The following is a 27,530-nucleotide window of genomic DNA, read 5'->3' as shown; positions in this document are numbered from 1 at the left end:
CAGGCTGACGCTAAAGTGGTCTTTTACTTTTTGGAATGTTCCATTCCACCTTAAAAATACTGCTCCGCCCTGACTGCTGAACTATTTAAGGTGGAGCGGAGAATTCCAAACCACAGAAGCCAGTTTAGGTTGTTTTATCTGCTGTGTTTTCGGGCCGACCAGCCGCCAGCGCTTTCTGGGCCCCAGCTGCTGACCTGGGCGGGCGAAGCGGGCCGAACCCGTGGGAAGAACCGCTCACTACACCGCGGACCGAGGGCATAGAGCGGTACAGTTTCTGCTGTCCGGTTCGGCGCAGTTAGTCGGCGGTTCGGGTCCGCCGGGTTTAAAGCCGGTTCAGGGCAGTTGGGCTGGGGTGGTTCGGGTCGGCTGGGCTCGGGTCAGTTGTTGTAGAAGTTCCTCGCTGTTTCAGCCGGTGACTTGCTAACGGCTATATTTAGCCTCCTCTGGCTCAGCTAATGTTAGCCTCCGGACTGTCAGAGACACCGAGGAGCCAAAGCATTACAACCACCTCCTGTCTCTCCACTCGCTGTCCACACTCACAGCTCTACTGTCCTCTCCGGTCACTCTGTAGTTCTATACTGCAGTCCACCTGTTGCTCTGCATACTTTGTTACCCCCCTTCCCCCCTGTTCCTCAGCGCTCAGGACCCCCACAGAGCAGGTGTGATGTGGTGGTGGATCATTCTCAGTGCTGCAGTGACACTGACGTGGTGGTGGTGTGTTAGTGTGTGTTGTGCTGGTGTAGAGTGGATCAGACACAGCAGTGCTGCTGGAGTTTTTAAACCCCTCAGTGTCTGGACCGAGAACAGTCCACCGACCGAAAACATCCAGCCGACAGCGTCCTGTGTCACTGATGAAGGACTAGAGGACGAGCGACACACACTGTGCAGCGACAGATGAGCTACTGTCTCTGACTCTACATCTACAAGGTGGACCAACGAGGGAGGAGTGTCTCACAGAGTGGACAGAGAGTGATGTTCTTCCAGGACAGGGGTCAGTGACGGTCTCAGAATTCAGGGCCCATCTCCTTCCTCTGTTTCCTTCCTCTCTTCGTTCCTCTGACCCAGGCCCAAGGCTGTTCCTTTACAGAAATCAGGAACGGGTGCTGAGAGAACTGATGACAGCGCGAGGTCCGTGCTGGGTCTGTCCTGCGTATTCCGTTGTCTCTGATGCCCCCTGGTGTTGTGGGGGTCCACGCTGGGTCTGTCCTGGGTACTCTGTTTTCTCGGAGGATCCGATTTGTTTTTATCCTCAGTAGAGTTCCCAATACAGCTCAGTCTGAGACACTGGATGCTGTTCTGCTCCAGTTGACTCGAGTGGTCTAACCAGTGATATGGAAGTCTGGGCTCTGTCAGTCTCTGTGTCTCTGGGACGGCAGGGGTCAGCGTCTCTTTGTCTCTTGGATGGCGAGGGTCAGTGTCTCTGGGACGGCGAGGGTCAGTGTCTCTGGGACGGCGAGGGTCAGTGTCTCTGGGACGGCGAGGGTCAGTGTCTCTGGGATGGCGAGGGTCAGTGTCTCTGGGACGGCAGGGGTCAGTGTCTCTGTGTCTCTGGAACGGGGGGGTCTGCGTCTCTGGGCCGGGGGGGTCAGTGTCTCTGGGACGGCGGGGGTTGGTGTCTCTGGGACGGCGGGGGTCGGTGTCTCTGGGACGGCGGGGGTCGGTGTCTCTGGGACGGTGTCACTGACCCCCGTGTCTCTGGGACGGCGAGGGTCAGTGTCTCTGGGACGGTGGGGGTCGGTGTCTCTGGGACGGTGTCACTGACCCCCGTGTCTCTGGGATGGCGAGGGTCAGTGTCTCTGGGACGGCGAGGGTCAGTGTCTCTGGGACGGCGAGGGTCAGTGTCTCTGGGACGGCGAGGGTCAGTGTCTCTGGGTCGGCGGGGGTCAGTGTCTCTGGGACGGCGGGGGTCGGTGTCTCTGGGACGGTGTCACTGACCCCCGTGTCTCTGGGACGGCGAGGGTCAGTGTCTCTGGGACGGTGGGGGTCGGTGTCTCTGGGACGGTGTCACTGACCCCCGTGTCTCTGGGACGGCGAGGGTCAGTGTCTGGGACGGCGGGGGTCGGTGTCTCTGGGACGGCGGGGGTCGGTGTCTCTGGGACGGCGGGGGTCGGTGTCTCTGGGACGGCGGGGGTCGGCGCTTCTGGGACGGCGGGGGTCGGCGTCTCTGGGACGGCGGGGGTCGGCGTCTCTGGGACGGCGGGGGTCGGCGTCTCTGGGACGGCGGGGGTCAGTGTCTCTGGGACGGTGGGGGTCGGTGTCTCTGGGACGGTGTCACTGACCCCCGTGTCTCTGGGACGGCGAGGGTCAGTGTCTGGGACGGCGGGGGTCGGTGTCTCTGGGACGGCGGGGGTCGGTGTCTCTGGGACGGCGGGGGTCGGTGTCTCTGGGACGGCGGGGGTCGGTGTCTCTGGGACGGCGGGGGTCGGCGCTTCTGGGACGGCGGGGGTCGGCGTCTCTGGGACGGCGGGGGTCGGCGTCTCTGGGACGGCGGGGGTCGGCGTCTCTGGGACGGCGGGGGTCGGCGTCTCTGGGACGGCGGGGGTCGGCGTCTCTGGGACGTCGGGGGTCGGCGTCTCTGGGACGTCGGGGGTCGGCGTCTCTGGGACGGCGAGGGTCTGTGGTCGGTGTCTCTGGGACGGCGAGGGTCTGTGGTCAGTGTCTCTGGGACGGCGGGGGTCGGTGTCTCTGTGTCTCTGGGACTGCGAGGGTCAGAACGCTCAGACTGAGAAGTGCTGGGTAAACATCAGTGGAACCTGAAACTCCAGCTCTTGTTCCTCATTTGGATAATCACCATAAAGTCTGCTGCCCGTGCGACCTGTCGACTCCAAACCTTTATCTCCATCAACAGACTTCCTTGACATGTGAAATCCTGTAGGAGAGAGAACGGAGCCACTCGGAATTCCTGATCAATCGGTTCCTGTGCGTCGCTGGGGTCCTTAGGCCCTGAGGCCCCTTCCAGCCCCTTCTCTTTACTCTGATGCAGTTCCTCTGTCGCCAAAAGCAGTGAAGCTCAGAGCTGCTACTGAGAGAGAGTTCTAGAAATGTGTGAAATAAATGAAGATTTACTCACAGCCCTCTCTCTTTATTTAACCCTTGTTTAATTCAGAAAGTCAGTAAATGTATGTCCCTCCTAATGCTTCCACTGTGAACTGTCACTGTGCTGTGTTCAATAAAATGTAGTTTTGCATGAGTTACTCCTGTGGAGTTCAGAAGTAAAGACGTGTGTGTGTGTGTGTGTCACAGTTGAATATTCTCATCTACAAAAGGGAGCATATCAGAGAAGTTCATTTAAAAAGTTCGTTAGTAATCCTCATGTTTGTGTAGAGAGTGCTGCCAAAAGGTTTACAAAACATAACAAAACCTCTGTGTCAGTCAAGTCTGTAGACCAATCAGGGCAGAGTTATGGTGATATGCACCAAAGGAGGCGGGGCAAACCCAGACCCATACTTCAGCAGAGTGGTATTGGTATTAACTCATTAATGTCTGATGTTGTGACATCCCTAGTGCAAACCTCTCTAATCATTTATTAATTTCCCTTCAAAAAACACAAGGAAATACTTGGATTTTATACAAAGGCGACATTCTTTCTGTTTCCAGACAACAGACCCAGAGGGACCCCAGTGCGTCTGCGCAGTGAGGAAGAGAGTGTGTGTGTATGTGTGTGAGAGTGAGAGAGTGAGTGTAATACAGTATGGGGACTCCTGGCTCCGGACGGAAACGAGCTCCGATTAAGGACCGCTTCTCAGCTGAGGATGAGGCCCTGAGCAGCATCGCCCGAGAGGTGAGTGTGTCCCTGGTCCTGTCTCTGCAGTGTGTTATTCAGTGAAGTTCTGTCCCCTCACAGACCAAGCACAGCACACAGTGACCCCGGCCTGTGTTGACACTGATGTAGATGGAGCTGGTGGTGCAGATGCTGCAGGTAGTGCAGACGTGTTTCCACTCTGCTGCATGCGCTGTGCGAGGTGCTGAGATGTAGATTGACAGGTTCTTCCGGTCTGAGCGCTGTTTCTCTTGGGGCTTGTCTTTCACAAAAGCAGATTTAAACTCTCATATGAAACTAAACTTAAGTAGGAAAGGACTTCCCTCGACTCCTGAGCAGAACCAGAACCAAAACGAGAACCGGTTCAGGGCTCTGCCGAGAAGATTTATCTCCAATGTGGACGCAGTGATTGAGATTACAGCAGGACGGGGACCTGAAGGCTGCAGTAAGAGGAGTGTCAGGGTCTGTTCAGGTTGGGGAAATATACCAATTAGGGCTGTGCCATGTCGTATTGTGTTGTATTGATGAATAGCAGATTAACGTTAATAACAGTGAGTAACAGAGATTAACATCAGTAACGGGGGAGTGACTGAGTAACGTTGGTAACAAAGAGTAACAGTTTAACATTAGCAACTGTGAGTAACAGAGTACCATTAGTAATTGTGAGCAATATTACTATCAGTGAGTAATACTACTAAATGTGAGTGACGGAGTATAGTTAGTAACTGCGAATAACATTAGTATCCGTGAGTAGTATTAGTGACTGCGAGTAACATAAGTAACCGAGTAACATTGGTAATGATCAGTAATGTTAGTAACTGTGAACAACATCACAGTTGATGAGTAATATTAGTAACTGAGCAAACACCACTATTGATGAGTAATGTTAGTAACTGAGCAACACCACTATTGATGAGTAATGTTAGTAACTGAGCAACACCACTATTGATGAGTAATGTTAGTAACTGAGCAACACCACTATTGATGAGTAATGTTAGTAACTGAGCAAACACCACTATTGATGAGTAATGTTAGTAACTGCGAGTAACATTGGTAGTGTGAGTGATGTTAGTAACTGTGAGCAACATTAGTATCAATGAGTAATGTCAGTAACTGAGCGACGATGGTATCGATGAACAATGTTACTGTGAGCAACATTAGTATTGTTACTAACCGAGTAACATTAGTATTGTGAGCAATGTTAGTGACTGTGAATAACATTAATGTCAGTGAGTAATGTTAGTAACTGTGAGCAATATTGATTTTGATTGTATTGACACACACACACACAAAACACCTGGATTTACCCTCACATGAATGTACACACACACATGCAAAAACACACAACACATGAAATTACACCCCCTGCACACACACATATATATGTGAATTTACATTCAAGTATACATGAATTTACACACATACATAACACCTGAATTCTCACACACACACACACACAAAGCATTCAGCTACACTGCTCCAAAGACTGTTAATACTGTCAGACCCCAGACTCACCCCAGAGAGAGAGCACACACACACACACACTGTAACAGCTGGCCCCCTATCAGTCCTCAGCTGCTCTCCCACCTGTTCAATTTTCTCATTTTGGCATTCAGAGTGCTCACTAGTGCCCTCTGGGTGCTCACGAGCGCCCTCTGTGTATTCACGAGCGCCCTCTGTGTGTTCACGAGCGCCCTCTGTGTGTTCACGAGCGCCCTCTGTGTGTTCACGAGCGCCCTCTGTGTGTTCACGAGCGCCCTCTGTGCGTTCACTAGCGCCCTCTGTGCGTTCACGAGAGCCCTCTGTTAGTTAATTAGTGTTTATTTCGGTTTTCAAAATGAATACAGTATGGGAAAAAAAATAATATAATAATTGCCAAAAAGAAGACAACAATAATGGTAACAAATATTAAATGATTATAAATGACAGTCAAAGTATTTGGTCATTCTTTGGTTTTATAAATGCTTACCACCTTATTTTTTAACATTTTTAAAACTTGCCAAGTGAGCTACACATTTTTAGTTCCTTATCAAAACTGTTCCACAAATTAACCCCTTATTGGTCTCATCTATTTTTTTATATTTGTCCTTGCTCTTGATTTTGTAAACAAACCTGTTCCCCTCAGTTCATATCTCCTCTCTTTAATTTCAAACAAACTTCTGAACACAGTTGGGAAGTAAACTGTATTGTGCTTTGTACATTATTTGTGGAATATTAAAGTTAATTAGAGCACTGAATTTTAAAGCCTGTAAATTAATGAATAGGTTGTTGGTTCGTTCATAAAAATCCTTTCGATTTACAATTCTTATAGCTTTCTTTTGTAGCATGATAATTGGTTTAGTTATGGTTTTATGTGTGTTTCCCCGTACCTCCACACAGTAGGTCATGTATGGAACTATGAACGAACAGTATATAAAGTGATTTCTCATTCAGAACATTTTTAATTTGATAAAATACTGCAATTATTTTAGAGATTTGTTTTTGCATCATTTATATGTGGTTTCCAACCAAATTTATGATCAATTATCACACCCAGAAATTTGTTTTCATACACTTTATTTCTATATCCACTCTATTGATCATAAGTTTGATTTCATTTTTCATTTGTCTATTTCCAAAAATTATAAACTTTGTTTTATTTAAATTCAGTGATAACTTGTTGATATCAAACCATTTCTTTAATACTTCCAATCCTCTTTCCACTGCATTCATAAGCAGCTCCAAACTTTATCCAGAGCAATATAAATGTGTGTCATCAGCAAATAAATACAATTTACATATAACAGAAATGATTTAGGTCCTATCACTGAACCTTGTGGGATCCCACACGTGACCTTCAGAAGTTTTGATTTTCTTATTTATTTGTACATATTGATATCTGCCACAAAAGTAACTCTTGAGCCATGAATGTGCTACTCCTCTAATACCATAGCCCTCCAGTTGTTTCATTAATAGGTCATGAACAATTGTATCAAATGCTTTTTTTAAAGTCTATTAACACCCCCACAGTATATTCCTTTTTGTCTATTGCAGTAGATATCTCTTCTATCAGTTGCATCACTGCCATTGACGTGGACCTATTTGGTCTGAATCAGTACTGTTCAACACTGTCATTTTTGTTTTTCTATGAACTCATCGAGCCTTTGAACAAACAATTTTTGAGAATTGTGAGAATTGCAAAGAAACAATGACTTTTGCTGTTTTCATTTTATTTGGTAATATGCCGGTTCTGAAGGACTGATTGCAGATGTTTATCCATGCATTCTGTAATATTTATGACATCAGGTTCAGTCCAATCAGTGGACCTTTTGTTTTTACATTTTTTATTTACAATATCCAATATTTCTTTTTCATCCGTACTTCTAACAAAGATGGAATTAGAATTTTTAGGAACATTATTCATATACACACCATCTTTATTTCTTGGCTCCACAATCTTCTTTTCTAAATTAAATCCAACATTTACAAAATAGTCATTAAATCCATTAGTAATTTCTGTTATTTATGACTGCATTATCTAATTTTACAAAGTTATTTGGAATTTCTGCTGTTCCAAAACCCGTTTTAATAAAGCTATTCAGCACGTTCCATGTACCATATACTTCTATACTTCTCCAGTAACTTCTGATAATATTCCTTTTTGCTAAATCTCACACACGTATTGATTTATTTTTCTGTCTTATATATATTTGTTTTCAGCTTCTTTATTTCTTTGTTTTAGGAATATTTTATATAGCGTTTGTTAGTCATGCGTTTGCTAGTCCCTTGGCAATCCATGGTTTGTCTTCAAAGGTATGTCTTCTTGAAAGCTTTTTAAAAGGACAGTTTCATTCATATAACTCAGCTAATATGGACAAAAAAGACTCATATGCTTTGTTTGTGTCCTTTTCATAAACCTCAGCTCAGTCCCACTTCAGAGCAGCGATAGCTTCTGGTGATCTAGGTCTTTTCACTTTAAAAACGATTGTCCTATGTTCATTTTGTAAATTAACAACATTTGAAAAACGCAAAAACAAGAAGATAATCACTTATGTCATTTCTGAGCGATCCACCTACTACTGCACTCTCAGTTCTGTTTGTAAATATGTTGCCAATCAATGTAGCAGTGTCCATGGTTGTTCTAGTTGGTTTTATAATTACAGGAAATAGGTTGTTGGTGTACATTGTACAGATTAAATCTCTTGTTGTTCTATGTCCATTTGGGTTTAACAAATCAATATTAAAATCACCACATACAACTGATACCTTTCTGTCATTCAGTTTATCAATCATCCAGCCGCTTTGTCATTGAATGTTTCAGTGCACGTTCCTGGGGGTCTGTGTACACGACTGATTAATATGTTTTTAGAATGTTTTACATTCATTTCTATAGTTACACATTCCATTATGTAGCATTTAACATAGTTTTAATCAAACTCCACCTCTTCTTTTATTGTTCCTATTTATATTAAATAGCTCATATCCATCCAGTTCTACACCTGAGACTTTCTTTATTGAGCCACGTCTCAGACACCGCAATGACGTTAAACTTTTAGAATTTACTCAAATACTCTTTGATTTTAGGGAAGAGTCTATTGAGGCTTCTACTGTTAAAATGTGTTATTGATAACGCACCCTCCACATTCACATTATTATTAAACTGTTCTTTTGAGTAAGACTCACAGTTAGAGTAGATGTTACTGTAGAAGTGTATTACAGCATAAATATATTTTCTGAACTCATATGTTTTATATTCTGTGTGGTCAAATGTGTTATTATTGTCTATGAATTCATCATCTTTGAATAATCCTTGTTGGAATCTACCATTTGATTGAGTCTAGTTCCTGTAAAATACTCACAACCCGTGTTCCTCAACTCTATAATCATCAACATCTCCAAGAATACTGCAGTACATCATGACGAGCGTGCAGGGTTTTATAATTGCTTATTTGAATGGACTTAAGTCTCTCAGTTCTCTTATCATAATTACGTTGGCTTCTTCTGGTGTTCCATTCAAGCGAATCATGACTTTACAGTTCCTGGTCCATGTTGATTGTACTTTTTTTTGTAGTTGTTTTTGAGGTTGCATGCTTGCCTTGAGATTTCTGTATTTTTTTGTATACTCCTGTCCCCTCCCCTTTGCCTGCGTGAGTAGCTCAGTGTTTTGTTTCCTATTCACAAAATGAACTGTAATGGCAGGCTTGGTTTTGCTACTTTTAATATTTATATTTTTGACTTGCCATTCAAGTGTTTTCAGTTCCTCCGTCGATACGTCCTCTCCTTCTTTGCGCTCCGCTGTACTGGCGTATGATCTATGTGTGGTCTCTAATCCACTCATGATTAAGTCTTCCATCATACTGTAATGTTCAAGGTCATCAGTTCTGTATTTTCAGGTCCAGCAATTATTCTATCTTTTTCTTTAACAAGGATCTTAAGTTGTTTAACTTCCTCCATTAAATCAAGCAGCTTCGTCTGCTACTTAAACACTTTGCTTAATTCTTCTGACATGAAGTTCAGAGATGTTCTGATCTCCTCCAACTCCTCCTCTGATGCATTAACTTTCTTTGGTGGCATTTTGTCCAGTTGTTTTTTTTTCTTGTGATAATGTTAATTAGAGCAGCGTAGTGAGCGAAGCGGCCTAGAAACACAACGCAGCGCAGCTCAGTACAGCTCGGAGGAGTTGGACTAATGTCTGATTAGTGTCTGATTAGTGTCTGATTAAAGCCTGATATGCTGGTGCTGTGTTTTCCAGGCTGAGGCGCGGCTGGCGGCGAAGCGAGCGGCGAGGGCGGAGGCTCGTGATATCCGGATGCGGGAGTTGGAGCGGCAGCAGAAAGAGGTAATAAACATCTCCTCTTCTCCAGAGTTCCCCTCGGCTCTGCGCGGCCTCTCGGGATCTCCAGGTCGGTCTGAGACAGACTGGTTCTGGTGCTCCGGGTCGGGCGGAGACGGAGAGGAGAACCTGCTCTGGACAGAAACCCGGGCCTGAGCAAGAGAGCGGCTGATCGTCTCAGACGTGATGGACTTTGCTCTCTGTCTCGTTGCGTGAGTCAGGGCTGTTTCTGAACTGTTGATTAAGACAGTGGTCAGAGACAAAGCTGGTGTGAGGTGCTCTGCATGGGCAGCTGCTCCCTGATTTAAACCGTATGAAGCAGACGATCAGGAAAAGCTCAGAGAGGTGGAGTGTTCCCCGTGTGCTCCTCACAGTTAAAAGACACTGTTTACTTTCTCTTTGCAAATGAAAAGTAACATCATCGTCTGTGGCGACAGCACACAAGGTTTTAAAGTGTCTCTCAGTGATATCACAGGGTTTTTCTTGTCATTCTGCTCTGAGATTATTTTAAGGTGAAGGTTTGGGAGTGTGTGAGTGGAACAGCTGAAGAATTTACAGCTGGGAACTTCTCGAAAGAGCCGTTGACCCGTAATCCCAGAGGGTGCGGCCGGAGGAGTGTGGAGTCTAAAAATAGATTTATCTTACAAGATAGGAACAGAAAGTGTTCTGTAGCGTCGCTGCCGCGTGATCCCAGTGTTCTCTGCGTGATGATAGTGCTGTGTAATGGCTCTGTGATGATGGTTCTGTTGGGTCTGAAAACGGCTCTGTGATGATGGTTCTGTTGGGTCTGAAAACGGCTCTGTGATGCTGATTTTCTTGGGTCTGAAAACGGTACTGTGATGATGGTTCTGTTGGGTCTGAAAACAGCGCTGTGACGATGGTTCTGCTGGGTCTGAAAACGGTGCTGTGATGCTGGTTCTGCTGGGTCTGAAAACGGTGCTGTGATGCTGGTTCTGCTGGGTCTGAAAACGGCACTGTGATGATGGTTCTGCTGGGTCTAATAACAGTGCTGTGATGCTGTTTCTGTTGGGTCTGATAACGTCGCTGTGATGATGGTTCTGTTGGGTCTGATAACAGCTCTGTGATGCTGATTTTCTTGGGTCTGAAAACGGCTCTGTGATGATGGTTCCGTTGGGTCTGAAAACGGTGCTGTGATGATGGTTCTGCTGGGTCTGATAACGTCGCTGTGATGATGGTTCTGTTGGGTCTGATAACGTCGCTGTGATGATGGTTCTGTTGGGTCTGATAACAGCTCTGTGATGCTGATTTTCTTGGGTCTGAAAACGGCTCTGTGATGATGGTTCCGTTGGGTCTGAAAACGGTGCTGTGATGATGGTTCGGTTGGGTCTGATAACGTCTCTGTGATGATGGTTCTGTTGGGTCTGATAACAGCTCTGTGATGCTGATTTTCTTGGGTATGGAAACGGTGCTGTGATGATGGTTCCGTTGGGTCTGATAACGTCGCTGTGATGATGGTTCCGTTGGGTCTGATAACGGCGCTGTGCTGATGGTTCTGTTGGGTCTGATAACGTCGCTGTGATGATGGTTCCGTTGGGTCTGATAACGGCGCTGTGATGATGGTTCTGTTGGGTCTGATAACGGCGCTGTGATGATGGTTCTGTTGGGTCTGATAACGGCGCTGTAATGATGGTTCTGTTGGGTCTGATAACGGCGCTGTGCTGATGGTTCTGTTGGGTCTGATAACGTCGCTGTGACGCTGGTGGCTGGAGATAGTAAAGTGAGTGAGATCTGAGTAAGACGTGTACAGAAGTGTGTGCAGTGTCTGATAGTAACCCTTCTCTGTCTGATCTAACGAGACTCCGCCTGCTCTCCGCCCCCAGCTCCCGCACCACGCCCCCTCCAGCAGGAAGTGGGGGCAGATTCAGCAGTGGATGGTAGGAAGCCTCTCAGATGTGTTTAAACACGCATGGATTTTTCCCTTGAGTCAGCATCTGAATGTTTGTTGTGTTCAGAGCACCTGTGTGTGTGTGTGTGTGTGTGTGTGTGTGTGTGTGTGTTTGTTACCCCTACTCAGTGTGTATAACTCCAGTGTAGTGTGTTTCTTTAACCGTTTTACAGAAATGTGTGGCAAAATCTTGCTTGAATTTTTGCGTGTTTTTGTTGCTTTTTATTTTGTAAATACAATGCAGTAAATGCAGCTTAACACAAAACTACCTAAAATAATTATTAAAAATTATAGAGAGAAATGGCTATAGGCCCAAGCTGAATGTTTTAAACACAATAATGAGACCATATCAAATTTATTTGCAGGAAGCTTTTTGAAAGAAATGAAAATGAGAAGAGTTCAGTGCAGTGTCAGTTATGAGCTTTAACAGGCTCCAGGTGAAATCAGCGCGGCGCTGGGGGCAGGTCACGGCGGCTCTCTGCGCTTGTAGCAGTCGGAGAACGAGGGGCGGCGCTGTGGTAAACAGTGTGAAGAACAGCCACGTTTTCCTTCAGAGTGTTTTCTTCTGTTTTGTCACGCGTACAGAACTTGCTTAATTTCTCTATTTTTGCCCCTGGCTTGGTCTCAGCTGTTTTTCTCGTTTTCGCTTTGTCCTTTTTATAATGAAATCCAGATTCCTCACGTCTGTCTCTAGCCTTTGTTTACGTCCAGTTTCTCAACACTCACCCGTCCACCCGCCGCTCCCGTACAGACGTAATCCACTACGGGGTGTGTGTGTGTGTGGAGCACGTCGTATTCTTCTACAACACAAATCAGTTACATTGGGGCATATTTATGAAAACTGTGAAACACTATGTAATTCACACAAACACTTTAGAATTTCAGTTCTGAATAAATTCCTTAATTACATCGTGAATTATTCGCCGTCGTGTGATGCACCGCCTCTCGCTTCATGTACCACTAGTGATATCACAGTTTGAGGACCACTGCTCTAACGGAGTGTGTGTCTGTGTGTGTTACTCCCACTGAGTGTGTGTAATGCCAATGGAGTGTGTTTCTCTAATGGAGTGTGTGTTTGTTACTCCCACTGAGTGTGTGTAACGCCAATGGAGTGTGTTTCTCTAAAGGAGTGTGTGTCTGTGTGTGTGTTACTCCCACTGAGTTTGTGTAATGCCAATGGAGTGTGTTTCTCTAATGGAGTGTGTGTCTGTGTGTGTGTTACTCCCACTGAGTGTGTGTAACGCCAATGGAGTGTGTTTCTCTAATGGAGTGTGTGTCTGTGTGAGTGTTACTTCCACTGAGTGTGTGTAACGCCAATGGAGTGTGTTTCTCTAATGGAGTGTGTGTCTGTGTGAGTGTTACTTCCACTGAGTGTGTGTAACGCCAATGGAGTGTGTTTCTCTAATGGAGTGTGTGTCTGTGTGTGTGTTACTCCCACTGAGTGTGTGTAATGCCAATGGAGTGTGTTTCTCTAATGGAGTGTGTGTCTGTGTGAGTGTTACTTCCACTGAGTGTGTGTAACGCCAATGGAGTGTGTTTCTCTAATGGAGTGTGTGTCTGTGTGAGTGTTACTTCCACTGAGTGTGTGTAACGCCAATGGAGTGTGTTTCTCTAATGGAGTGTGTGTCTGTGTGTGTGTTACTCCCACTGAGTGTGTGTAACGCCAATGGAGTGTGTTTCTCTAATGGAGTGTGTGTCTGTGTGAGTGTTACTTCCACTGAGTGTGTGTAACGCCAATGGAGTGTGTTTCTCTAATGGAGTGTGTGTCTGTGTGAGTGTTACTTCCACTGAGTGTGTGTAACGCCAATGGAGTGTGTTTCTCTAATGGAGTGTGTGTCTGTGTGTGTGTTACTCCCACTGAGTGTGTGTAATGCCAATGGAGTGTGTTTCTCTAATGGAGTGTGTGTCTGTGTGTGTGTTACTCCCACTGAGTGTGTGTAACGCCAATGGAGTGTGTTTCTCTAATGGAGTGTGTGTCTGTGTGTGTGTTACTCCCACTGAGTGTGTGTAATGCCAATGGAGTGTGTTTCTCTAATGGAGTGTGTGTTACTCCCACTGAGTTTGTGTAATGCCAATGGAGTGTGTTATTCTAAAGGAGTGTGTGTCTGTGTGTGTGTTACTCCCACTGAGTGTGTGTAATGCCAATGGAGTGTGTTTCTCTAATGGAGTGTGTGTTTGTTACTCCCACTGAGTGTGTGTAATGCCAATGGAGTGTGTTTCTCTAATGGAGTGTGTGTTTGTTACTCCCACTGAGTGTGTGTAATGCTAATGGAGTGTGTTTCTCTAATGGAGTGTGTGTTACTCCCACTGAGTTTGTGTAATGCCAATGGAGTGTGTTATTCTAAAGGAGTGTGTGTCTGTGTGTGTGTTACTCCCACTGAGTGTGTGTAATGCCAATGGAGCGTGTTATTCTAATGGAGTGTGTGTCTGTGTGTGTGTTACTCCCACTGAGTGTGTGTAACGCCAATGGAGTGTGTTTCTCTAATGGAGTGTGTGTCTGTGTGAGTGTTACTTCCACTGAGTGTGTGTAACGCCAATGGAGTGTGTTTCTCTAATGGAGTGTGTGTCTGTGTGTGTGTTACTCCCACTGAGTGTGTGTAATGCCAATGGAGTGTGTTTCTCTAATGGAGTGTGTGTCTGTGTGTGTGTTACTCCCACTGAGTGTGTGTAACGCCAATGGAGTGTGTTTCTCTAATGGAGTGTGTGTCTGTGTGTGTGTTACTCCCACTGAGTGTGTGTAACGCCAATGGAGTGTGTTTCTCTAATGGAGTGTGTGTCTGTGTGTGTGTTACTCCCACTGAGTGTGTGTAATGCCAATGGAGTGTGTTTCTCTAATGGAGTGTGTGTTACTCCCACTGAGTTTGTGTAATGCCAATGGAGTGTGTTATTCTAAAGGAGTGTGTGTCTGTGTGTGTGTTACTCCCACTGAGTGTGTGTAATGCCAATGGAGTGTGTTTCTCTAATGGAGTGTGTGTTTGTTACTCCCACTGAGTGTGTGTAATGCTAATGGAGTGTGTTTCTCTAATGGAGTGTGTGTTACTCCCACTGAGTTTGTGTAATGCCAATGGAGTGTGTTATTCTAAAGGAGTGTGTGTCTGTGTGTGTGTTACTCCCACTGAGTGTGTGTAATGCCAATGGAGCGTGTTATTCTAATGGAGTGTGTGTCTGTGTGTGTGTTACTCCCACTGAGTGTGTGTAACGCCAATGGAGTGTGTTTCTCTAATGGAGTGTGTGTCTGTGTGAGTGTTACTTCCACTGAGTGTGTGTAACGCCAATGGAGTGTGTTTCTCTAATGGAGTGTGTGTCTGTGTGTGTGTTACTCCCACTGAGTGTGTGTAATGCCAATGGAGTGTGTTTCTCTAATGGAGTGTGTGTCTGTGTGTGTGTTACTCCCACTGAGTGTGTGTAACGCCAATGGAGTGTGTTTCTCTAATGGAGTGTGTGTCTGTGTGTGTGTTACTCCCACTGAGTGTGTGTAATGCCAATGGAGTGTGTTTCTCTAATGGAGTGTGTGTTACTCCCACTGAGTTTGTGTAATGCCAATGGAGTGTGTTATTCTAAAGGAGTGTGTGTCTGTGTGTGTGTTACTCCCACTGAGTGTGTGTAATGCCAATGGAGTGTGTTTCTCTAATGGAGTGTGTGTTTGTTACTCCCACTGAGTGTGTGTAATGCCAATGGAGTGTGTTTCTCTAATGGAGTGTGTGTTTGTTACTCCCACTGAGTGTGTGTAATGCTAATGGAGTGTGTTTCTCTAATGGAGTGTGTGTTACTCCCACTGAGTTTGTGTAATGCCAATGGAGTGTGTTATTCTAAAGGAGTGTGTGTCTGTGTGTGTGTTACTCCCACTGAGTGTGTGTAATGCCAATGGAGTGTGTTTCTCTAATGGAGTGTGTGTCTGTGTGTGTGTTACTCCCACTGAGTGTGTGTAACGCCAATGGAGTGTGTTTCTCTAATGGAGTGTGTGTCTGTGTGTGTGTTACTCCCACTGAGTGTGTGTAATGCCAATGGAGTGTGTTTCTCTAATGGAGTGTGTGTTACTCCCACTGAGTTTGTGTAATGCCAATGGAGTGTGTTATTCTAAAGGAGTGTGTGTCTGTGTGTGTGTTACTCCCACTGAGTGTGTGTAATGCCAATGGAGTGTGTTTCTCTAATGGAGTGTGTGTTTGTTACTCCCACTGAGTGTGTGTAATGCCAATGGAGTGTGTTTCTCTAATGGAGTGTGTGTTTGTTACTCCCACTGAGTGTGTGTAATGCTAATGGAGTGTGTTTCTCTAATGGAGTGTGTGTTACTCCCACTGAGTTTGTGTAATGCCAATGGAGTGTGTTATTCTAAAGGAGTGTGTGTCTGTGTGTGTGTTACTCCCACTGAGTGTGTGTAATGCCAATGGAGCGTGTTACTCTAATGGAGTGTGTGTCTGTGTGTGTTACTCCCCTCCTGCCATAACCTCGCCCAGAGCCGTATCGAGGGAGAGTGTCGCCAATAGACGTCTAAAAAGCTCGGGGGTCACGTGACCCATACAGGCTTCAGTTTAAATGCAGAGTCGGAGAGAAACTGCACATTTTTGGTCATTAGTCTTCAATAAATGCATTGATTTACAATATTTCTACATCGACCTGTGTGTGTGTTACATATCTGTGCTATTGCAGCTATTTCAGGATTAACAACAGATAAAATATGAGAATAATGATCAAACACCGGCACCGATTTTAAACGTTTTATTAAAAAGGAACAAGGGAAAACCCAGGGTGAGACTCGAGGTGTTTGTTTACTGTTTAAAAATAAGATCCCTTTCTCCATCATCACAAAACAACTCTGTTCCTTACTGCTGTGTAACTTTAGCTTAGATTCTGTTACAAAATTAATCCTCATTTTACCTTCTCCTCTCACACCTCTACAACTCGCCCAGTTACAGTTAACACACTCTCCCCTCGTCTGCCTCCTACCCCACCCTGCCTCTATAACCCCGCCCTGCCTCTATAACCCCACCCTGGCCTGCCTGTAACCCCACCCTGCTCCTATAAACCAACCCTGGTCTGCCTCTAACCCCACCCTGCTCCTATAACCCCACCCTGGCCTGCCTCTAACCCCACCCTGCTCCTATAAACCAACCCTGGTCTGCCTCTATAACCCTAACTCTGGTCTGCCTCTAACCCCTCCCTGCCTCTATAATCCTAACCCCACCCTGGTCTGCCTCTATAACCCTAACCTTGGTCTGCCTCTAACACCACTCTGCTCCTATAAACCAACCCTGGTCTGCCTCTAACCCCACCCTGCTCCTATAAACCAACCCTGGTCTGCCTCTAACCCCACCCTGCTCCTATAAACCAACCCTGGTCTGCCTCTAACCCTGCCTTCCCCACAAACCACACCCTCAAATCTATAATAAAGGCCCTGTGTTAAATTAAATCAACATCAGTGTAAAATTACTCCTCTGTGAAAAGCCTCGTGTTTATCTCTGTCCACGTCTGTCCTCCTCTGTCCTCGTCTCCTCAGGCCGACTCGGAGAAGGCCCGGCACAGCCATCGATCCAAAAGCCACAGTCGGCGGGTTGGTATCAGCAGTTCCTCAGGTCTTAGCAGATGTCTTCTGTCCTCTCCGTGGCCTGACTGTTTCCTCTTCTTTCCTTAGAAAGGTCTGGAGGACGACGCAGTGTCGATTCGCAGCAGTGGGAGTTACAGGGTGTGTGTGACCCATGGGTTTGGGTACTGTGTGTGTGTGTCACTATGTGTGTTTCCTCTCTATGCCTCTGTAAGGAGTTTTAATTGAAGTGAAAATGAGTGAACACTCACACACACTCAGTAAAACAAACACACGCACAGTGAAACACACAAACACACAGTGAAACACTCACAAACACACAGTGAAACACTCACAAACACACAGTGAAACACTCACAAACACACAGTGAAACAAACAAACACAAACACACAGTGAAACACACAAACACACAGTGAAACACACAAACACACAGTGAAACACTCACAAACACACAGTGAAACACTTACACACACACACAGTGAAACAAACAAACACAAACACACAGTGAAACACTCACAAACACACAGTGAAACACACACACACAGTGAAACAAACAAACACACAGTGAAACAAACAAACACACAGTGAAACACACACACACAGTGAAACAAACAAACACACAGTGAAACAAACAAACACACAGTGAAACACTCACAAACACACAGTGAAACACTTACACACACACACAGTGAAACAAACAAACACAAACACACAGTGAAACACTCACAAACACACAGTGAAACAAACACACAGTGAAACACTCACAAACACACACACCGTGAAACACGCCCACACAGTGAAACAATCACACACACACACAAACACACACAGTGAAACACTCTCTCACACACACAGTGAAACACTCTCTCTCTCACACACACATTGAGACACTCTCTGTCACACACACACACAGTGAAACACTCTCTCTCTCACACACACACACACACAGTGAAACACTCTCTCTCACACACACAGTGAAACACTCTCTCTCTCACACACACAGTGAAACACTCTCTCTCTCACACACACAGTGAAACACTCTCTCTCTCACACACACAGTGAAACACTCTCTCACCCACACACACAGTGAAACACTCTCTCACTCACACACACACACACACACACACACAGTGAAACACTCTCACACACACACACACACACACACACACACAGAGTGAAGGTCTGAGGCAGTAGTTGACTCAGTAGGGAGTGGTTGAGGCTGCGCTCTGCAGGAGGAGGAGCAGCTGCAGATGAGGTTCAGTTGGTTTATAAAACGCTGTGTAGAGGAAGCCCCGCCCCTTGTGTAATTTAAGGTGGACTGTGAATTAGGACGCACGCTACCTTAAACTCTGCTGAATTTCTGCCCTGTTTTTGTGAATGTGTAAATTGCTTAACTCTTACTTTTCTTTCCGTTTTTATTGTGAAGTCCTCTTCCTCACTGCTACTCGGTGACTCCCGGACGCCCAGCCGGGCGAGTGTGTCCAGGAGGAAGGACCTGGTGGTGCGTCTCTGCTCGCTTTTCTCTCTTCTGTCTTCTCTGTGAGGTTTACACCTCTGTGTGTGTCTCTAATGCATTGGACATGTCCCGCAACTAACAACAAACCGCTTAGTGTTGATCTGTGGAGAACAACTAGCTGCCGTCCAACTACTGTCCAATTACTGTCCAACTTTAGTCAAACTACAGTCCAACTACTGTTCAACTGCAGTCCAACTACCATCCAATTACTGTCCAACTTTAGTCAAACTACAGTCCAACTACTGTCCAATTACTGTCCAACTGTAGTCAAACTACTGTTCAACTGCAGTCCAACTACCGTCCAATTACTGTCCAACTGTAGTCAAACTACAGTCCAACTACTGTTCAACTGCAGTCCAACTACCGTCCAATTACTGTCCAACTTTAGTCAAACAACAGTCCAACTACTGTTCAGCTGCAGTCCATCTACCGTTAAATTGTAATCTAACTACCGTCCAACTGCAGTCTAACTACCGTCCAAGTTAAAGTAACTCTGCACTGATGATTAAAGTTTCAGCGAGAAGCTTGTCTCGATCTGGACTCGGTTTAAAAGGAAGTAGTGAATTCTGTGAAAGATAAATGTGAATCTTGCCCTGATTTATTCCTGATTTTATACGTGTGGTTATTTAACAAAACATTTCTTATTTAAATAAAACACAACTGAACATAGACAAACCTTCAGAACAATTTCAGAATCGTTTTAGAGCCCTGACCGGTCCAGAGGCAGAAGCCGGAGTGTTTGGGCCGGTCCTGGGCCGGTTCTGGACCGGCTGTTGTGCTGTGAGTGTCTCTCGATCCCTGGCGCCGAGGGGGATGTTCAGCCGGAACCAGGACACAGGATATTTTTAGGCGTATGTTTGAGGCTGATCCGACTCTGAGAGGAAGGAGAAGTGGAAGTGGAGCGGGTCCCTGTGGATTTTACTTTGGGCCTGAAGAGCTGCGTCTGCGCAGAAACTCACTCCATCCCCTGGCCGCGCTCTGAACGTTATTGATTTGATCGGACGATTCTGAATGTTATTGATTTTATTTGACCGGACTGTTCTGAACGTTTTTGATGTGATCAGACATTATTGATTTGATTAGATGGTTCAGAACGTTATTGATTTGATCGGACTGTTTTGAACGTTATTGATTTTATTTGATCGGACGGGTCTGAATGTTATTGATTTGATCTGACTGTTCAGAACGTTATTGATTTGACTTGATTGGATGGTTCAGAACATTATTGATTTGATCGGACTGTTTTGAACGTTATTGATTAGATTTGATCGGACGTTTCTGAATGTTATTGATTTGATTTGATCGGACGTTTCTGAATGTTATTGATTTGATCGGACGGTTCTGAATGTTATCGATTTGATTTGATCGGACTGTTTTGAACGTTTTTTATTTGATCGGACGTTTCTGAATGTTATTGATTTGATTTGACTGTTCAGAACATTATTGATTTGATCGGACTGTTTTGAACGTTATCGATTTGATTTGATCGGACTGTTTTGAACATTTTTTATTTGATCAGACATTTCTGAATGTTATTGATTTGATTTGACTGTTCAGAACTTTATTGATTTGACTTGATTGGATGGTTCAGAACGTTATTGATTTGATCGGACTGTTTTGAACGTTTTTTATTTGATCGGACGTTTCTGAATGTTATTGATTTGACTTGATTGGATGGTTCAGAACGTTACTGATTTGTTCAAACTGTTCTGAACATTAATGATTTGCTTTGATCGGATGGTTCTGAACGTCTCTCTCTGAGTCCTAACCCTGACCGTGTCTGATCTGAGGCGGTTCTTTGTCTCTGCTCTGTCCCACTGTCCTCTATGGAACGATGGGGACTGTGTTGGACACACTCCAGACTCCACAGCTGAACACATTTACATGTCTGTGTCTGTAACCCTCTCCTGCCTATAGGTTACTGTGCCGTGCGCATGTCTGCGTGTGCCGCGTGGTCTAGGATGCACTGGTGAAGTGGACATAACTGCATGCAGTGTGTGGATCTCAATGTGTGTGAGATATCTGGGTCATTCCTGCTCCTGTTCTCTTTCAGTCTGACGGCCTCAGCTCTAGCGCCACACTGAGGAGCTCGCGCTCCACCGTACGTATCGTCTTTACTGAAGTGGTCATTCACTTCCCGGAGATGAGTGTGAAATATTTTCAGAATGCTTTTATTTTCACTGAAACAAACTGTTCCACCGTCCGATTGTATTTAACACCCTTCTGCTGTCCCCTGTCTCCGTCTCCTGTCTCTGTCCCCAGTGACTTTCCCCTGTCTCTGTCCCCAGTGACTTTCCCCTGTCTCTGTCCCCAGTGACTTTCCCCTGTCTCTGTCCCCAGTGACTTTCCCCTGTCTCTGTCCCCAGTGACTTTCCCCTGTCTCTGTCCCCAGTGACTTTCCCCTGTCTCTGTCCCCAGTGACTTTCCCCTGTCTCTGTCCCCAGTGACTTTCCCCTGTCTCTGTCCCCAGTGACTTTCCCCTGTCTCTGTCCCCAGTGACTTTCCCCTGTCTCTGTCCCCAGTGACTTTCCCCTGTCTCTGTCCCCAGTGACTTTCCCCTGTCTCTGTCCCTGTCTCTGTCCCCAGTGCCTTTAACCTGTCTCCTCCCCCAGTGACTTTCCCCTGTCTCTGTCCCCTGTCTCCGCCCCATCTCTCTGTCCCCAGTGACTTTCTCCTGTCTCTGTCCCCAGTGACTTTCTCCTGTCTCTGTCCCCAGTGACTTTCTCCTGTCTCTGTCCCCTGTGACTTTCTCCTGTCTCTGTCCCCTGTGACTTTCTCCTGTCTCTGTCCCCAGTGACTTTCCTCTGTCTCCGTCCTCTCTCTCTGTCCCCAGTGACTTTCCCCTGTCTCCGCCCCCTGTCTCTGTCCCCGTTTCCGTCCCCAGTGACTTTCCCCTGTCTCCGTCCCCTCTCTCTGTCCCCGTCTCCATCCCCAGTGACTTTCCCCTGTCTCTGTCTCCTTCCCCTGTGGTGGTTGTGGGTTTTGGACGGTTCCTGTGTCTCTGTCGCTAAGTGTGAATCCTCTGCTGTTTTTCAGAGCTCTCTGTGTAATGACCTCCACGTGAAGCCTGTGTCCTGTAGCTCCAGGAAGGGCCTGCTGGTCAGTGCCTGACCGTCATCCTCAGAGTCACTGCTTTACGCACCGCCTCGTGTTGTGTCTAGTTTTCTGTCCTAGATACGTCTCGTAATCGGCATGTGGTTCTGGTTCTGTGGTAGTGGTGTTATTAACCCTAATGTACCCGGGATTTATTTACCAACTCGGAGCGACACAGGGGCAAGCTCAGCACTGACGGCTGAACTCGGATCAGGCCGAGAACCGCCGGGAGGAGGGTGGAACCTCGGCTCTGAGAGAAGGCGAGTGTTGGGTTAAACGCGGGGGTGAAACAGGAGCCTGGCCGCAGTGTCACCATGAGCACGCTCCCAACTCCAGAACTTTAGCAGCAAACAGCGGCTCTGCTACAACTCTAATCCTGACCCTTAATCCTGACCCTAACCCTAGTCCTAGCCCTGAGCCTGGAGGTGAAACGAGTGTGTAGTGCATGTATCTGCTGAACTCAGGAGTTGTGGATGATGTCTCTGTTCAGCGCAGTGCTCTCCCTCAGATTAACCTTCGCCGTGTCCCAGAATAACTCTGTGTTTCAGAAAAGGTGACGCACCGTGTGGCGCATGTTCACAGCACTGAACCGAGCCAGAGGAACTTGTACCTTTTATTTAAGTTTACATCTGTGAACAATATTTTGAGGTAATCCACGATGAATCCACAGGGAATCTATAGGTAGAGTCCTCTTCCCCTGTCTCTGGCCCCCTTCCTCTTCCCTTCTTCCTGGTCCCCTTCCCCTTCCTCTTCCCCTTCTTCTTCCCCTATCCCGGTCTCTCTCCCTGGGCGTGGGTGTCCATTCTGGCGCTGTTCACTGACTCTGTGTGTCCTCTCTGTAGACCGGACTGTACCACGACCAGAAGAACTACAGCAGTCTAAAGAACTCCAAACCTCCACCTCCTTCCTCCTCCTCTGTCTCTAGCTACCAGCCCCGGGTTTGTCTTCACTTCTGTCTCCTGTCCGTGTGTGTGTCTCTCGAGATTGAGAAATCACACTTTGTATAAAACTGTGACTGGGATTAGCCTCAATGTTTTTACTTTGATTCTATTTCAGTCACAAAACAATCATCTGTCTGTGTGTGTGTGTCTGTCTGTCTGTGTTGTGTGTGTGTCTGTCGTGTGTCTGTCTGTGTGTGTGTGTCTGTCTGTTGTGTGTCTGTCTGTGTGTGTTGTGTGTGTTTTTCTCTCTGTTTAACCCTCTCATATACCTGCTCCCACAGGCCACTCCCACCCCTTCCTCCTCGGGCCTGGTGCGCAGCTACAGTTTGGTCAGTGGTCAGTTGTGATTTTGCATGAAGCCTGTTGTGTTTTTGCTGAGAACTCAGCGCCGTGCTGTGGGTTTAACACTCTGAAGATCACAGTGACACTAACAGTGCAGTGTGTGTGGGTGAGTGGGTGCATGAGAGAGTGCATGCATGCTTGTGTGTGTGTGTGTGAGTGAGAGCGTGATTGTGTGTGTGTGTGTTTTCTTGAGTGTGTGTGTGTGTGAGTGCGTACGTGAGTGTGTGTGTGTGAGTGCGTACGTGAGTGTGTGTGTGAGAGTGCGTGCGTGAGTATGTGTTAATGTGTGCGTGAGTGCGTGCAGGAGTGTGTGAGTGTGAGTGCGTGCGTGAGTATGTGTTAATGTGTGCGTGAGTGCGTGCAGGAGTGTGTGTGTGTGCTGTGAAAGAACTTGGAGGAGCTGATTGACTGAAAATGGAAAGCTCTGTTCTGTTTTTTATTCACACTGTTGCACTGTGTATCCGCCCCCGATCCCTGACTGTGGTAATCCGCGTGTGCCGAGTGTAACTCTAAACGCTGCTCGCTGTTTAAAGGCTGTGTGAATCGTTGCTGAATGCAGCTCTTCCACTTTGTGTCTCCAGGCCTCCATCGGTGACGATGGTCTCTACGGCTCCTTCAGCTCCAGAGCTGTAAGTGTTCGCTGTTGTCCAGAACAGGGTGTGTGTGTGTGTGTGATGTCAGTCTTGTATAACACAGCACTGTGGGATTTGAATGAGGTTCTTGTTTCTGCAGCCCTCTGAGTGCAGCTGGTACTCGTCTGGTCCCAGCTCCACACGCAGCAGCCCTGTGGTAAGAGCTTTACACCCTACGCCCCCCCTCTGTCTGACCACAGCATGCAGTGCACATTCACCCCAACACCCGCCCCGACCCCCAACACCCAACATCTGTCCCCCAACACCCGCCCAACACCTAAGACACGCCTTGATCCCAACACCTGCCCAACACCCACCCTGAAACCCAACACCTAACCTGTCCCTGACTCCCCAACACTCACTTGAACTCCAGCACCTGCCTCAACCCCTTAACACGCAACACCCACCCCAGCCCCCAACACCGGCCCAACACGATACAACACCCGCCTCGACCCCCAACACCCAACATCTGTCCCCCAACACCCAACACCCAACACCCGCCCATCACCCATCCTGACCCCAGCACTCGGCCAACACCCACCCAACAGCTAACACCCGCCCTAACCCCCAACACCTGCCCAACACCCACACATCACCCACCCTGACCCCCAACACCTAGCAACCGCCCAACACCCAACATCTGCCCTGACACCAGCACCCGCCCATCACCCATCCAACACCCAACATCTGCCCCCCAACACCCGCCCTGAGCTCCAACACCCAAAAACACCCGCCGGACTCCAACACCCAGTGTTTTCAGGGCAGTGGGGCTGTGCTTGAACAGGAATTATTGCCTGCAGTGAGGAGGTTTGAGACATGATTTGCGTTTGAAACGTGTCTGTGGAGGTGTTTATACACACTGTGCGAGTCTGTGCACGGCTGTGTGTGAGAGTTGAACGCTGCCTCGGCTTTTTGCACGTGCGAGAGAGTGTGGAGCTTCATGCTGTTTCTGAGTAAGTCTCTGCTCTGATTGAGAACTGTTTACAGAGACATTGAGCAGCTGAACTGTTTGATGAAGCTCAGAATCCTTCAGCTGCGTTTCCTTCTGGTGTTTTCTGGATGTGTGTGTGATCTGAGGTCTGTGTCCAAGTCTGTCACTAACGACTCGGACCTTGTTTTAATTCTGATGGTTTGTGTGATCTCACAGTCCTCTTCTGATGACGACTCGGGCAGCACCGTGTCCCAGGATCGATCCAGACGTGGACGGAGGGACAGTGTGGTGAGCAAAGGGACACACTCTTATTCCCCAAAGTTGCTTAGAAGTCGCTGGAGAGGAACCGCACACAGAGCTCGCTAAACGTAAACTTCCTAAAGGTTCTTAGCCTGTGTGGAACATTTCTATCATGTGGAAGGTTCCGGATACAAACATGTGAGAAGCACTTTGTGTGTGAGTTGTTTAATGAAGGTATCTTTAGGACGTCTTTACTCTGAAACGTACACGGTTTCACACTCGTGCACAGTTCCACAGTTCCGCTGTTCCACTGTTCCACAGTTCCTCTGTTAGTTGTCACAGTGCGGTCTTTGAGATGAAGGTGAAGTTGTAGTGGATCCAGCTGTTGTTTATTTTATCGTTCTGATTTGACTGTGTGTGTGCGCTGATCTTCTCTGAAGCTCTTAAACACTGCTGTACTGATTTGTTTGTGCCTTTACCTTGTAGTCGTCTGACTTTTCGGACGTGAGCGCCACTGCTGCTGATTATTTCAGCCGCTCGAACCGCAGAGGCAGCATTGTTTCTGACTTTGATGATGTGAGCATCCCGGACTTGGACAGCGTAAGTGATGCACGGCGATGTGCTGCATGTGGTGCCGTGGTCTTAACCCTGATCAGGAAACCCCTGGCCTGCAGTGAATAACAGAACCACGTCTGACACTGTGCAGTGGAGTGAGTCCCGAGCAGGAAGCTGATAAAGATCCTCCAGGGATTGAGGGACTCTAATATTTAACTCTGAACCGCTCAGTCGTCGTCTAACACTGTTCCAGCGTTGTGTGTGTAACCAGTTGTTAGCATGTGCTAGTTTTTCTTGTTTTTAAGACAGTGTTAATTTATTAATTTAAAGATATTTATCGTAACCCTGGCATGATCAATGATCCCACATTCATCTACTTATCTCTAATCCCCGTGTTACAGTCGTTCTCCTGATTGTGTGGATGAGTCAGTAATAAGATCAGTGTCTGTCTGAAGAGTCATTGACTGTGATCAGTGTCTGGGTCTGATTCCTGACCCCCGCCTGAAGGGGCCGCTGTTCGCCCCTGGGGTAATGGAGGGAGTCCACAGTGTTCAGGGATGAATAAGAGCTGCCTGGAGTTCTCTCGCTCTCACTCTGTCCTCACGGAGCGGCTGCAGTGTGGAGGAGTCTCGGAGAAACGGGAGAAATCCAAACTGAGAGGGTGTCATTTTATTTTTTTATTTTCTGTGACAATAAGAATGAATCTTTATTAATTACTGAATCAACAGTAACACACCTGAGCAGAAACAGCCTGCATGCTACTTTTAACCTTTACAGTAGCACGCGCACACACACACACACACACACACACACACACACACACAGAGTCAGGTAGTGCAGTAGATCACACACCAGCACAGTGCCACAGCAAACAACCACCAACATGAGTCTAGAATTATCTTTCACACTTCAGGTAGCAGCTTATAAACTCTAAGCCCCGCCTCCTCTGGACAAATAAGGTGCTGTGATTGGCTGGAAGACACATCCACCCTGAAGAACAAACCTGGGAAATGTTTGAGTTTGGAGTTTTATCAGCGACAGATGACTTCAACAAACATCAAAATAATGTAGAGACATCAGCAACAACGTCCTTCTCAGTCGACAGTAATTCACCTGGTGTTGGTTAAACGTGGGAGAAAAATAACACCAGATGATCCCCCAGATCTAAAATGGCTCTGGTCCGAGTGCGCAGGACAGTTCAGCGCGTCTGATTACACTGTGTTCTCTAGTCAATTAAATGTAAATGATTCTGACTCTGTTCTGGTTCTGACACTGACTCTGTTCCGATTCTGGTTCTGTTCTGGTTCTGACTCTAGCTCTGTTCTGGCTCTGACTCTGTTCTGGTTCTGACTCAGATTCTGACTGTTCTGACTCTGACCTGATTTTGACTGTTTTGACCCTGAATCTGACACTGACTCTGTTCCATTTCGGATTCTGTTCTATCTCTGACTCTGTTCCGGTTCGGATTCTGACTCTGACTCTGTTCTGATTCTGACTCTGTTCTGGTTCTAACTCTGTTCCGGTTCTGATTCTGTTCTGACTCTGACTCTGTTCTGATTCTAACTCTGACTCTGACTCTGTTCTGATTCTAACTCTGACTTTGTTCTAACTCTGACTCTGTTCTGATTCTGACTCTGACTCAGTTCTGATTTTGACTGTTTTGACCCTGATTCTGACTCTGACTCTGTTCCGGTTCTGGTTGTGTTCTGTCTCTTACTCTGTTCTGATTCTAACTGACTCTGTTCCGGTTCTGATTCTGACTCTGCCTCTGTTCCGGTTCTGGTTGTGTTCTGTCTCTTACTCTGTTCTGATTCTAACTGACTCTGTTCCGCTTCTGATTCTGACTCTGACTCTGTTCCGATTCTGACTCTGACTCTGTTCTGATTCTAACTCTGACTGTGTTCTGATTCTGACTCTGCCTCTTTTCCGGTTCTGGTTGTGTTCTGATGTGGAACCGAGTCAGGGCTGTGACGGTGTGAAGTGTGTTGATGATGTTTTCTGTGTCTCTGCAGTTGGAGGAGAAGTGTGATAAGCAGTTCTCAGACTCCTTCAGTCGGGTGAGTGTGTGAATATCTCTCTCTCTCTCTCTCTCACACAGCTCCTGACTCTGGAGACGTGTTAAGTGGTTGATCCCTGGTCAGTGGGTGAAAAGCAGCCGTAGTTTCCCTGCTGACCACAGTCCAGTGGAAATGGTTAAAAGGAGAAGAGCAACATTATTATTATTATTTTCTGTAAATCAGCGCAGAGACTCAGTCCGACTGTG

General features: G+C 46.7%; 1 protein-coding gene across 4 annotated transcripts in view; it reads left to right on the top strand.

The window, feature by feature from the left end:
* Window positions 1-27,530, top strand: part of lrrfip2 (leucine rich repeat (in FLII) interacting protein 2) — a 40,258-nt gene that overhangs the window by 293 nt on the left and 12,435 nt on the right. For 3 of the 4 annotated variants that reach the window (XM_066679007.1, XM_066679008.1, XM_066679009.1), the window contains exons 2-4: window positions 3,598-3,781; window positions 9,492-9,578; window positions 27,280-27,324. In XM_066679007.1, the coding sequence (XP_066535104.1) occupies window positions 3,692-3,781; window positions 9,492-9,578; window positions 27,280-27,324 (222 nt within the window). In that variant the 5' untranslated portion in view covers window positions 3,598-3,691. Of the gene's footprint in view, window positions 1-3,597; window positions 3,782-9,491; window positions 9,579-16,972; window positions 17,031-17,111; window positions 17,159-23,490; window positions 23,539-23,641; window positions 23,696-24,688; window positions 24,761-27,279; window positions 27,325-27,530 lie in introns of all 4 variants that reach the window. The other variant, XM_066679010.1, reaches the window with a different exon arrangement.

Source organism: Hoplias malabaricus, chromosome 8 (assembly GCF_029633855.1).
Source record: "Hoplias malabaricus isolate fHopMal1 chromosome 8, fHopMal1.hap1, whole genome shotgun sequence".
NCBI classification, from domain to species: domain Eukaryota; kingdom Metazoa; phylum Chordata; class Actinopteri; order Characiformes; family Erythrinidae; genus Hoplias; species Hoplias malabaricus.
Note: the sequence above shows the minus strand (reverse complement) of the source record. Positions and strands in the feature narration are given on the sequence as shown.